This window comes from Mesoplodon densirostris, chromosome X (assembly GCF_025265405.1).
Source record: "Mesoplodon densirostris isolate mMesDen1 chromosome X, mMesDen1 primary haplotype, whole genome shotgun sequence".
Taxonomy (NCBI): Eukaryota; Metazoa; Chordata; class Mammalia; order Artiodactyla; family Ziphiidae; genus Mesoplodon; species Mesoplodon densirostris.
In genome coordinates, this window is record NC_082681.1 from 18,748,520 (window position 1) to 18,761,709 (window position 13,190).

The 13,190-nt window shown below is 42.3% G+C and overlaps 1 protein-coding gene across 3 annotated transcripts in view; it reads left to right on the forward strand.

Moving 5' to 3' along the window:
- Positions 1-779: 779 nt before the first annotated feature.
- Positions 780-13,190, forward strand: part of MAP7D3 (MAP7 domain containing 3) — a 35,176-nt gene continuing 22,765 nt past the window's right edge. For all 3 annotated transcript variants that reach the window (XM_060087585.1, XM_060087586.1, XM_060087587.1), the window contains exons 1-6: positions 780-889; positions 5,947-6,045; positions 6,140-6,223; positions 7,453-7,616; positions 10,540-10,651; positions 11,200-11,298. In XM_060087585.1, coding sequence (XP_059943568.1) covers positions 835-889; positions 5,947-6,045; positions 6,140-6,223; positions 7,453-7,616; positions 10,540-10,651; positions 11,200-11,298 — 613 coding nt within the window. In that variant the 5' untranslated portion in view covers positions 780-834. The remainder of the gene's footprint in view (positions 890-5,946; positions 6,046-6,139; positions 6,224-7,452; positions 7,617-10,539; positions 10,652-11,199; positions 11,299-13,190) is intronic.

The window sequence follows — 13,190 nt, forward strand, 5'->3', positions numbered from 1 at the left end:
CCTAACAGTGTCAGGATTTATTCTCAACAACTTAAAGTCTTTACTCATGATCAGGACCCCTAGCACCTCACAGGAACCTATCTCTCTCCCAACCCCTCTCTAGGCCTCTTCACCCAACTTGGGCCTTTCTGTCGTGTTTCAAAGACTAGCAAACTCTTGATGCAAGCGCACCCAGGAGGCACTCAGGAAGTGCTCCCTAAGTGAACGGATGAAGAAAGGAAAGAACTTTACTGCATTTCTAGGTAAAAGAGATGAAAAGGAAAAAGGAGTGTTGGAGGGCCACGCCGGCTGATGATTGGCTGGCATCCAGGATGGAGGGTGCGGGGAGAGCGCGAGACGTAGGAGAGGGTTTATTTACACCAGGTGGTCGCCGCCCAGCGGCTCACCACTTGTTGCTCAAAGAGCGGCATGGACATATATACACTACCAAACGTAAGGTAGATAGCTAGTGGGAAGCAGCCGCATAGCACAGGGAGATCAGCTGGGTTCTTTGTGACCGCCTGGAGGGGTGGGATAGGGAGGGTGGGAGGGAGATGCAAAAGGGAGGGGATATGGGAACATATGTATATGTATAACTGATTAAATTTGTTATAAAGCAAAAAAAAATAAAAAAATAAAGAAAAAAATAAATAAAGTATGTTCTTCCAGAGAAGAAAAAAAAAAAAAAAAGCAGCGCTTCGGCAATCGCCGGTCCGAGGCGGGCGCGGCGGCTCTTTGGGCCCCGCCCCTTCCCGCCCCCGGGCGCCAAGGCCCCGGCCCCCGCGGCGGCCGCGCCAGAGCCTGCGCACTGGGGTCCCAGCGCCTGCGGCGGCTCCCCGCTCGGCTGCTCTGAAGATGGCGGAGCGCGCCGGTGGTGGCACATCCCTGAGGGGGCTGCGGGAACGGATGGGTGAGCGGGCCGGCGGCTCCTGGGGGGGCTCGGCCCCGCGCGGGAGGCGGGGTTCCCGCGGCCCCGGGGACTGTCGGAGCGGCGCGACCCGCGCCGGAAACCTTCACTCCGGAGTCGCCTCGCGCGCCGTCGGGTGCTCCCCTCACCCCCGCCGGAGCGCCGTGGGACGGGATGGGGCGCCGAGAGGGGACGCGGGCGGGAGGGGAGACGGCCGGCCCGCGCCACCAACTGCCCAAGTCCCGCGGCCCAGCTGCCACCGCCAACGGCCGTAGCCCCGCGGGCGGGCGGGGCGCGAGAGAACTAACGGGCGCTGCTGGGGCGGGAGGGCGGGGGCCTGGCACCCCGTAGCCCGCGGACGGCCCGGAGCCCCGCCTGCCATTGGGGAGAGGCAGACGCCCTCGCAGCCGCCGGAACGGACGTGCCGCTGCCCGGGAGGTGCGGTCGCCGGGACAGCACTCGTGGCTCGGGGCAGCCCTGGAATCTTGCCTCTGCCCGGGGCGCTCGCGCTTTCATCCTCTCCCACGGTCGCAACCCCGGTCTCTCACGCATCCTCCTGGTCAAGGTCTGGTTAAGGTCCGGTGAGGAGGGGGCCTTGGGGTTCTGGCTTTGAAATTTGGGATGAAACTTGGTCCCCCTGCTCCTCCTGGTTTGCCTCAGCACATGACTTCGCCAGGATGTCACCTTCCGTGGGACATCTTGCAGACCCTAGGCTGAACTGAACGGGACTCAGGGCTTCAGAGTGCTTTCTTCTAAACTGGTCCCATCACCAAAAAGTCCCCCCCAAAACGTTAATTTTATAAAATTTGGCAGGATTTGGCATTGCTTAGCCCAGGAGACTGCTTTGCTACTTGAGCGAGGTAGTATTTCTTGCTTGTGGGAGGTTGCTTTTAATTCTCGGGCTAGTTTCCTCCTATATGAGCTTGAATAAAACAGCCTTGCTGATTTTACTGAAATCCTTAGGGATTTTTTTCATTTGCAGTTGAAAAATTAGACCGGCTGCGATTGGGAGGGTTTATGTTACTTCAGAACGCTTTGAATCAACTCCCCAGAGAATAATGTCAGAAGCAAAAACACTTGCATTATTGCATAGCGTGAAAAACTCTTCTGTCTCTAGCTTATTATGGTTAACGTACAGGGAGAGTTTGCAATAAATTCATTGTTTTATTGCTTATTGACACCTAAGGTCCTCTGACATTGAATTATTTCACTGATTTAAACTAACCGGCCTTCTGGATAGCCCCCCGAAGTATTTGCATACTGAATGTTGAAAAGTATTTTTAAATTTTATATGGAACAGTTGATTGAATTCACAGTATTTCAGACTAAAAACTTAAGCAAAAAAAGGCTTAACCGAGAACTAGTTGACCTCCTTGCTGCCCATTTTGTATTAGGAATTGAAAACATCACATGTTAAACTTTTACAGAGGACCACCTTGACCAGAAAGAACTTACTTCATGGTCTCAGCATTTTCCTGAAGGGGACAAGCAGTCAGTGAAATATTCTGCCACTTTGTGGCAATTGCTTCTTTTCTGTTATCCAAATAACAGTGAGTAGACTTTGTTGCTGTTTTAGGCAAAGCTCCCTGAATCTGCCTTATTTTTGTGGTTCCCTGATTGCAAATGTCTTTGGTTTTCTATTATTTTCTAAACATTTTCTCACCCTCTCCCTGGCCTAATGACATGCAAACTGTAATAAGGCCATGAAGAGAGACCCTTGGTATGGGTGGAATGGATCTGCACTCCCAACTGCTCAGCTTTGAATGAGGGTGGATCCAGGACTGGGCCGGCAACTGTGCGAAGAAGGGTCAGGGACTGGGCTGCTGGAAGAGAGTCTGCTGCTAGACACCCCTCAGCCTACACTTTGAGGGCTACATCCAGCAGGAGCGCAAGATAAGACTTTGTAGCAATTGCTTCTTTTTATTCTGTTATCCACATAATGGTGAGTAGCACTGTATCCACTAATCTGTAGCAGTTAGCCCTAACCCTTCTTATAATAATTTTTAAAAAACCTTTCAATCATTTTTTTGCAACCTACGCCCTTTGCTACCTAATGAGAAATACTAGTTTACTAGTTTGTGTGATCTAATGTTTCTAATTAGTACAGAAGAAAGGTCATGGAGAGGTGGGGCTACAGATTTTAGGTCGAACTCTGAGAGTGATGTCAAGAGCAGCAGCTGAGGCGGACAGTACAGAATTGCTAATAAGTACTGGGATGAGTATTTATCATTGGCATCTCATGGGATTAAGCATTTTGGGGTGATTGTGCTTGGGTGCAGCTTTAGGAAGATTCTTGAACTAACTGTCATGGAAAAGTGTTCTTCCTTCCTTTCTTGCATTTAACTTGCCCTAGTGGAGCAGAGCTCTTGTGACACAGATTGTGTGTGTGTGTGTGTGTGTGTGTGTGTGTGTGTGTGTGTGTGTGTGTGTGTGTGTGTGTTGAGGAAGCGGGAGTGGGGTTTCTGGAGAGAAGCAGAAATATTCCACTATGTTGAAGTCAGTAGTGACCTAAAATGCTTTATGTCCAGAAGAGGCCTCAAAATTTCAATGACATCTTTTAGAAATCTATCAAGTGTAAAGCATTCTTTAATTTTGGCATCCTAGTGGCATCTATTTTTGGTTCATTTCATTCTGAGGTTTTTATTGGGCTAGATGGCTAGGATGATTGAGTTTGTTGTTTTCCCATCATAGAAGGAGAATGGGGGAATTCCATGGTGGTCCAGGGGTTAGGACTCTGCACTCTCACTGCCGTGGCCCGGGTTCAATTCCTGCTCGGGGAACTGAGAGTGGTGCGGCACAGCCAAAATTTTAAAAAAATAAATAAAAATCATATTTGATATTATAACCTTATATGATTTGGTTCATTATTGCCACCACAGCTATTTCTTAGGTTACTTCTGATTAATAAGATCTTAAATCTGGTAAAATTGTACATTTTGAGAAAAATTGTCCTTATGGCCAACTAAATTATGCCAAAATATGGACTTTCCTTAGGAATTTTTTTTTTTTTTTTTTTTTTTTTTTTTTGCGGTACGCGGGCCTCTCACTGCTGTGGCCTCTCCCGTTGCGGAGCACAGGCTCTGGACGCACAGGCTCAGCGGCCATGGCTCACGGGCCCAGCCGCTCCGCGGCATGTGGGATCTTCCCGGACCGGGGCATGAACCCGTGTCCCCTGCATCGGCAGGTGGACCGCCAACCACTGTGCCACCAGGGAAGCCCTCCTTAGGACTTTTAAGCAGGAAAACTGAATGTGTAGAAGCAACAGTGGTTTTCTCTATGCTCACATAGAAATGTTGTGAGTAGAAGGGAGAGTGTGTAGGATGGTTTAATTAACTTACAGACTATAGTTAAGAATTTTCTTAATACATTAGTACTCAAATTCAGAGGATAATCGTGGTCCACAAGATTGATGCTAATTAAATAACTGAAGAAGCTGACAAGAATCTAATCTTCAAATAGTTAGATCATGGATTATATCTAAGCTGTTAGGTCTCTGAGATTTAAAAAAAATCCTTTTCCCCTTTTGAAATGGCGATCTCTATGGCAACAATTGTGATATCACTTTCAAGTTTACTCTATAAAATGGCTCTCAGATATTTTTCCTCAGTGGCAAGTAACATCTCAAAGTCCATTCATTCTGAGTACAACCACAGTCCCTGTATTCCCTTATTTTATAGTTGCCCATCTACAACTGTTTTATATTTTTCTTGATATGTAGAACCCAGAATTGTATGCAGTATCACAGGGGCATATTCCCTGTGCTTTTATATGAGAGTAGAAGAGAGTTTTCAGTGTTATTCTCCAGCTCCTTCCTGAAGATGCCTGGTACTATGGGGCATTTTAGATACAGCCGTATATGGAATTAGAGTTCAGGGAATTCCCCAAGAACTTGTTTTTGTGTCATCTTAGAATTTTAGTTTTTCTTACTTTCCCTCAAATTGTGCTCCCATACTCTTATATTTCACCCTTATTGAAGTTTATTTGCCATTTTCTACCTGTTCACACAAGATGTGTAAATTTATATTATATAATTTATATTTACTTGCTTGACATTTTCCTACCTAGAAAAATACCATCACATTGGCAATTTCTTGAGTGTTTTCTCCACCTTCACTGTGCATCAGAATAGAGTTTTTAGCAACTGCAAAGGCCTGGGCCCCATTCTCAGAGAGTGGAGGCAGGGAGGGGAAGGCTTTGCTAATTTTTTTTAAAAGCAATTTGGGTGACTCGTGTGGAGCCAGGGTTGGAAGCCCCTGATTTAGGTACTTTATAAATGTACTCCTTATATTGGGCCCAATCTCTGAGGCTCTCACCGTTGACACTTTTGCATCCAAATTCAGATCCATAAACTCCAAATCTTCTAAATTCCCCCAATTTATGGCGAAACATTTTTCCAAATCCTTGCCAGCTCAGTTTTTCTAGTACTTGCTGTAATGTCTGTCTGAGGCATTTTTGAAAGCTATTAATCATTAGCTCTTGCTCACCCACCAGCTCGTGCTGCTACTTCTGCTGACAACTCTGTGTGCACAGATAGGCTGGCATGCCTACGGTAAACACTGTTAATTCTTTGTTGAATTATTGTTGAACATCATAGGTACTCAGTATGTCTTTGCTGACCCAGAGTCTATCATGATTTTGCCTTGTAGAAGAGATTCTGTCCTTTATCATCGAAGATACAATTGGCTGTGTTTTGCCACCCCTGGATTAGCTGTTCGTATTCTTTCTTTTTTTAAATTAATTAATTAATTTATGGTTGTGTTGGGTCTTCGTTGCTGCACGCAGGCCTTCTCCAGCTGTGGCGAGCTGGGTCGTTGTGGTGCGCGGGCTTCTCACCGCAGTGGCCTCCCCTGTCTCAGAGCACAGGCTCCAGGTGTGCGGGCTTCAGTAGCTGTGGCACACAGGCCCACTTGCTCTGGGGTATGTGGGATCCTCCCGGACCAGTGCTCGAACTCGCGTCCCCTGCATTGGCAGGCGGACTCCTAACCACTCTGCCACCAGGGAGGTCCCACTGTTTATATTCTTAATATCGAATCCCTTTCCTTTATCTCCCTGTATTGTAGTTGCTGCTGCTAATGCCATTGCTGAAGAAAGACGGAGTCAGGGTAGCTTTAGTGCTCTTCCATCACAGCCCTCAAATATAAAATCAGCATTTAAACCAGGTATAATTTCTAGAATGCTTTGATAGATGTCAAAGTGTTATATCCTTAAAGTTTGATATCCTATGTCTAACTGTATTCTTTCTTTTTTTTTTAGTAATAGATGGATCTGTGCTTAAAAATGATGTAAAGCAAAGATTAGCAAAGGAGCGCAGAGAGGAGAAAAAAAGACAAGATGATGGTATATTTTAGACTTTTTAAAAAAATTAAGATGAATGAACTTTACTTTAAGGTTATATATTTCCAAAGTGGTTTTACGTACTTTTTAATCTGTTCATATGATAGATTACACGTTTTACAGTATGTGTTATACTGGATTAAGAGCTTATACTAAGTGAGATAAAGAAGGTCCATGAAAAATATTTGACCAAATTGTTTTATTTTTGAACTAGTAGTTTCTGTTAGCTTTAATTTTCTGAAAATTAAGGTATGAAAATTTCTTCAACATTTGTAGAAACAAGCAAAACGGGATTTCAGAAAAATGACTTAGAAACAAAAATGAGCGAATTCCCTGGTGGTCCAGTGGTTAGCAGTCTGCTTTCACTGCTGGGGGTGGGTTCTAAAACAAAAACAAAACCCCCCAAAAAAAACAAAAAATGGAGTTGCTAATAATCCTAACATAGATATGGTATCTTTCACTGATTGCTATGCTTTTCAAGTGTAACTTTGTATCAGTTAGGATCTAAAAGAATAATCTTTCTATACGTTGAGAGAATACTTTTTCAACTATGTATTTTTCTCATCTGGCCCTGTAAATCCACTGCAAAACTAGTGCTCAAGTTCATTCAGATAAAATAGCAATTGTCTTTGTTTTGGTGAGGAGCTGTTTCTTCCTGTAGCTCTTTAGAAGAGTATTTTACAGCTGCATAGATGGCTCTCCAGGCTTTAGTGAGGGGAAATTTGAACGCAGGAAAACATCATGCTGGTCAGTAATTTGGTATGTGCCTAAAGCCCACGAAGGTCAAACTGGCATGCTTAATATGGTCTGTCTAGATGAGGCTTTTGAAGAGAAGTTTCCTAGTAGAAGGGAAAAAAACATATATTCTGGCCATGTGTTTTTTTTACGTCTTGTTTTAATGTATAGCATGTTAATCTGATGGGGTTTGACTTCAGCTCAAGTCAGCAGAAACATCACATGAAAGAAAATATTTCTTCTGAACTTGGAATTTTAGTTCGGACGGGAGGAGAGTCATCTAAGCCAATTCAATTCTCAGGAGTTAAATGAACACCCAGTGGAAATGGTTCTTTTGTGGCCATCTCTGTTCACTTATATAATAAGTCTTTAGTCATTAGCACAGGTTATGTTATTTTTAAGAAAGAGAATAAAATATAAACTTTTTCCTTCTCGGTCTGTAATGTGGAAAACTTAAATATTTTCTTGGCTCTTACCTTGCATTTGGAATATTTCAGCTAATAAAGAGACACAACTACTTGAAAAAGAAAGAAAGTCTAAGATCCTATACGAAAAACAGATGGAAGAAAAGCAGCGAAAGCTGAGGGAACAGAAAGAAAAGGATGAACAACGGAGAATATCTGCAGAAAAAAAGAGAAACGAAAAGTTACAGGAAGAAAGGGTACATGTTTTTCTAGCCTGTTAATCAGATGATGCACTGTGTTGCCTGGTTCTGCAGTACTTTTTTCTTAGCCCTTCTCTGCTTTTACTGGAACCAATCCCAATTATTCTTTCATCTTTCCTTCAACATTAGCACCTCTTGCCCCGTCCTGATCCGAGCCTTGCACGTCCAGGGAGAGAACCCTGTCCACTTGCAGGGTGCCTGCGGCCTGGGCTTTGCTCTGAGCGGCTTTCTCTCCTACAAAAGGTGGTGTCCCATTGCCTAGTATTCACCTACCCACCGTCCCAGGCCCCCTGAGAGGCCCCCGTCTGCCCCTGACCCGCTCTGCTTCTTACCTCACCACTAGGCTCATCGTGTGAGGGGCAGAGGCCCAGCCAAGCCAGAGCCTCGCACTCTCCCACGGTTCCCTGGCTCCCTCTCCTTTGCGCTCTCTCCCCCCTCCCCTTCTTGTTCCTTCTTTTTTTCTCTCTGTTGTTTTGTAGCCCTGCTCTCTCTTTTCCTGTCTGGACCCTGTTTTGGTGTCCTTGGCACTCTGTTGGTATGAGTCACTGCCTCTGTTGTGCCCTCTCTTTCCCCCTCTGTCCCTCTTCATTCAGTTTGTCTTTGACTGTTGTGTGGGCATCTGGCTGCCTGTCTCAATCTGTATGATTCTCTCTGACACCCGGTTTTTCTCCTGTAGGTTGTCCCACGACTCTACTCTGAGCGTCCTTGGCTCCGTCTGAATTCACGTGTTCTGTCCTGTTCCTCGCTGTCATTCTCTCTTTTCTTTGTTCCAGTGACTCTCCAGTGTCCCTGAGTGAGCCTTGGTCTGTCTTCGGCTCTCTGTCTGACTGACTCTGACCTTTCTCTGCCCGAGGCACCTCCCTCTTCTTTCTGCTTTCTTTGTCTTAGCTTCTCCCTCTTCTCTCTCCCCATCTTTAGAGTTTCTGCCTCTCTCAGTATGTGGGTTTTTATCTCCCTCTCTTTTTTTCTGTTGCTCCAATTTTTAAATGTTTTTTTCTCTCCTTTTCTCTTTGGTTTCATTTCTCCCTAAGAGCCCCCTTCTCTGTGTCTTTCTCTGTGGTGCTCGCTTTTCCTCCTAATTTTTGCACACAGTTGGCTCTTGCAAATGCCTCACCCCCAGCCCTTACCCCCATTGGCGAATCTTCCTTATTCTAGGACTATTTCTGTGCTGTTTCTTCCCTGTCCATGGTCCACTAGCACGTTCTCTGTCTTTTTTTTCCAGCACATTCCAGTATTTAATGAATTCTCATTCAGAACTTGTGTCACTTTCTGTCTTCCTCTGTGAAACATCTCCTTAATTTACTTCTCTGTGGTAAAGAGAGTGAAGGCCAGAGAGACTGAACTAGGTAAAGAGAGAACCAAAGAAAGTAAAATAAAAAAACTGTGTGCAGAGTCGGGGAGAGTCCCTGGAGGAGAGAGAGTCCCGGGGACTGTGAGAAAAAAAGACCATCTTAGAGAAAGAGGAACCTGAGAGAGAGAACACCGAGAAAGAAGAAGCAACAAAATGATACTGTAGACAGAGCAGGAGCCAGAGACAGGGCAGGAGAAGAGGCCGGAAGACAAGGAGAAAGGGCAAAAGAGAACCGACCCCAGAGAGCCAGCATGGGGGAGTCCCAGACAGAGCAGGGAGCGGTGGACACTGTGAGGAGGCTGCACGGAGGAAAAGAGAGAGAGTGATTCAGTCGAAAAAACTCGGTGGTGCTGAGGAGGGGTGAGTGTGGGTGGGGCTGCATGGGAGGCAGGCCAGGGGCTTGCACAGGAGCCACAGGAGCCCTCCCGGAAGCAACCTGAAAGAGCACAGAGGGTCAGCGCATCTGGAAACAGCAGGTTAGAATGCTTAGGAATCAGAGGTGTTTTAGTAATACAAGAATATTCTCTGTTTTTAGTCTTTATTATACTTTTTGGGTGTCTAAGTAATTTAGAAAAACTTACTTTCTGTTAGAAAATATACTTTTAAAATATTGCCATTAGATCAATTTTATTTTAAGAATTGCAGTTGCTTTTCTCCTCAGAGGATATGGGTGACTCTCTGTTTTCCTAGTATGTTTACCCTGTTTGCCCTCAGAGAAACGATGGGAACATCGTAAGGATGATGTTGCTATGAAACGATTGTTGTCAGAGAAGAATAGGAAACCTTCTGGCCCTGAGCTGATTTGCTTACCTGAGTGTAGTCCATGGTATGTTACAGCACAGGGTGAGGAATAGCTGAGAAAAGAAAACTGCCTCTCATTTCCAGCAGTGGCCTTGTTTCACCACAGTGTAGCATTTACATTTGTAGAGCTGTTATCCTGCCCAGTTCAAACTGAAGCTGAGGTCAAGACAAACACATCTCTTTTTAAAAATTTGATTAGTTAACACTAGAATTTAAGATGTTACAAATGTGGTTATAACAGACGATCTGGCATAGATTTCACATATGTGTATTAGTTGATTTGTTTTTCCTGCCTCATTCTATAAAGAATTTAAGGTGTATTTTAAAAAAAGACATACCACAACCAGATGAGAAAATAAGTGGTTGAGGGAATCAAGCAGAGGGGGAAATTAAAGTAAGAAAATAATAAAACATAAGGTATGATTAGCATACACCAAAGTGTACCACTCAGTCTTTGTATAGTTGCTAGAATAGGCTACACGTTTGGTTCTAAATTTCCTAATGATATAAGCAAAGAGGGAAGCACAGTCAGCTCCTCGATTCATGTCCATAAGATTAAAACCTAGTTATTCGGGAGAATGTGGATTGATACCCGAGATGTATTGAACTTTAACTTTTTACCTGAGATGTTTCCAGTTCTATCTTTCATTAAAAAAATTTGGCTGATTGAAAAATTTGGTAGTGGGGGTATTTTATAACCAACAGATCAAAATTATACTAACCAATATAATGCATATGTAAACATTTGTTGGCATTTATTTTAAATAGGAGAGATTCAAAGCTGCCCTTCATCGTACACTGGAGCGGAGCAGCCGTGTTGATCATCAAAAAAGATGGTCATGGGAAGGCTCTACAACAGTAAACTCTCAGAATAAAACTGGTAATTAATTCAACTACTAAACTTTAAGTTCATTCATTTTCACATGTAAATATTGGCTCCTAGTATAAGGTTGCATTTACTACAAAAGGTTTTGAGCTTTGTATCCTAGGTGAAAACACTGCCATGTACTTACTCTTTGGCATGCGTTTAAGTTTGTGTCATGTGAGATCGCCAAAGAATGAGGTGAAATTTTGTAGTAATTTTATTTTATCCACTATATCCAAAATCTCACCATTTAAACTTGTAATCAGTGTAAAAATGAATAATAATTGATAAGCTTTACACAGCTTTACCCAGTGCATATTTTAAAAATAGTCCTGTTTAATATTGATGTACTGTAAATTTTTCCTATGTGTGGACATAATTCTATACAGTTGCATAAAATGTAAGTTAAATTTATATAGTTTGTAAGGAATGACTGACAGTGAGCATTGTGTACCTAATTAATACACGTTTATGCTCCATAGAAGTACATCATGAACTCATTTTGTTTCAGCTAGTGATGCTTTTTTAAATATGAGTACAGTAAATCTTATATCTTTTCTCAGCCAACAGACATTCTGTATCTACTGAAAAGCTTGAACAGGGGACTTCTGGATTACATAAACAAATGTCATCTGCAAGTCCTCAAAATTCTATTGCCAGGAGTAAGTAGTTATTTCAGGTATTCTACTGAGTTTCAAACCAATGAAATCAATTCTTTATATGTATTTCCACAGTACCACTTTTATTCTTTAGATTGTAGGACATTTCAGAAGAGCACCACGTTGTTTTACAGTAGAGATGGTCATTACTATTCTGTATTTTCATCAGTATAAATCCTTGTTTATTGATTTGTGTACTAATCATATCAGATGGGTTTGTTGGGCTTAGGTAGCCCAACAAATATGAAACATATTTTGACCAAGAGACATTGCCATTAGGTGGCACAATAATTTATTTTAGAATTAATTCATATTCTGTCTAACCTATAAATGAAATCACTTTTTCTAGGGACTAGACTAGTCATTCAATTTTCATTAAGTTTCATGAATATTACCTCATTTAAGGAAAATAATAGCATATATATAGCAGTGGACAGGTTGATCTGCTTCACATATATATAAAGTTGACAGGCAACTATAATTACCTTCCTAGTTGTATAGTTAAGACCCCAAGAAATTAGGTGACTTCCACTCCACCATACTTACTTATGGTTTATATTTTGGTCATTTGATAGATGGATCATGGTATTTAAATTGTACATTCCACTAGCAAGTCCTTGTTTTCCCCCAAAGCAAATAAAGTGGTAACAGTGTTTAATGAGAGAAGTATTGCTAAGCTCCACTTTACAACTCTTCCTAGAGGTAATGCAGTGTTCTTTAAAATAAAACAAAGTTATCTACTATGGATACTTCAAATACCTTTTGCTCTTAGTGTTTGCACTTTTAATTAGCGTTCCTTTTTTTTTTCATTTGGCTGCCCCGCTTGTGGGATTTTACTTAGTTCCTCGACCAGGGATTGAACCCGTACCCTACGCAGTGAAAGCACGGAGTCCTAACCACTGGACAGACAGGGAATTCCCTAGAGTTCCTTATCTTTAAAAAAATCTTTACCAGAGTGTGTGTCAATGACCATTTCTGGCTTGTAGTACATGGTGCTTCTCATTGATAATTGAAATGGATTAGACAACCATACCCATACGGAGAAAAAAACAGAAGTGATCTGGGCAGGAAAAAGACATGGCAGACATATTCCACATCATTCCCTCAAACTTAGCCATAAGAAAAGAAGAAATACCACCTTTGTACCTTGTGAATTGAGACAAAGGCATAATTATAGTTTGAATTAAAAATGTTTCTTTTGTATTATTAGGTGCCTTGGCAGTTTTTTGAGCCATGCTGATTGCTCTAAAATTCCACTACAGAAAAAGATTCTGGACCTCATTTAAAGTATAATTAGTTAATTGTAGCAGTGGTTAACTTAGTAGGAACCATTTCCATTTTTGTCTAAATATTATAGTTTTAATGTGTTGAAAAGGATTTTTGTTTTGTTCATCCTTACGTTATTTGTACTTTTAGAACTCTTAACAGTTTCCAACGATGAACTTGAGAGGTCTTTGATTGTTTGTCAGTCTTGGTGCCTCTAATTTTCTCTTGTAATGGTCCAACAAAAGTTGATCCACTTTCCACCCTTACCCTCAGTATGCTTTCCCAGAGCACTTTTATGTATAGCCCAGGTTCATTCATAGATTAATGTGGGAAGATATTCTCTAGCACCTTGCTTGTCACGTAATTAATTTATTATTCACAAACTCAATCCTTTAGAAAAATTAGGTAACATTCATTGCAATGTTATGTTTATATACTTTCATTTTAATTTATTTTAATTGTTTCATAAGCATTGGCCATGTTTTACTATCTAATTGCTTGGAGGAATTAGCAGAGAATTCTTGCAGTTATTTTTTACATTTTTAATATAATGAGCAAACACTAGTGTGTTTTCATTAATATGTGTGCCTGCTGTATCAATGAGACATGTAAAGAGAAGGGACAGATGA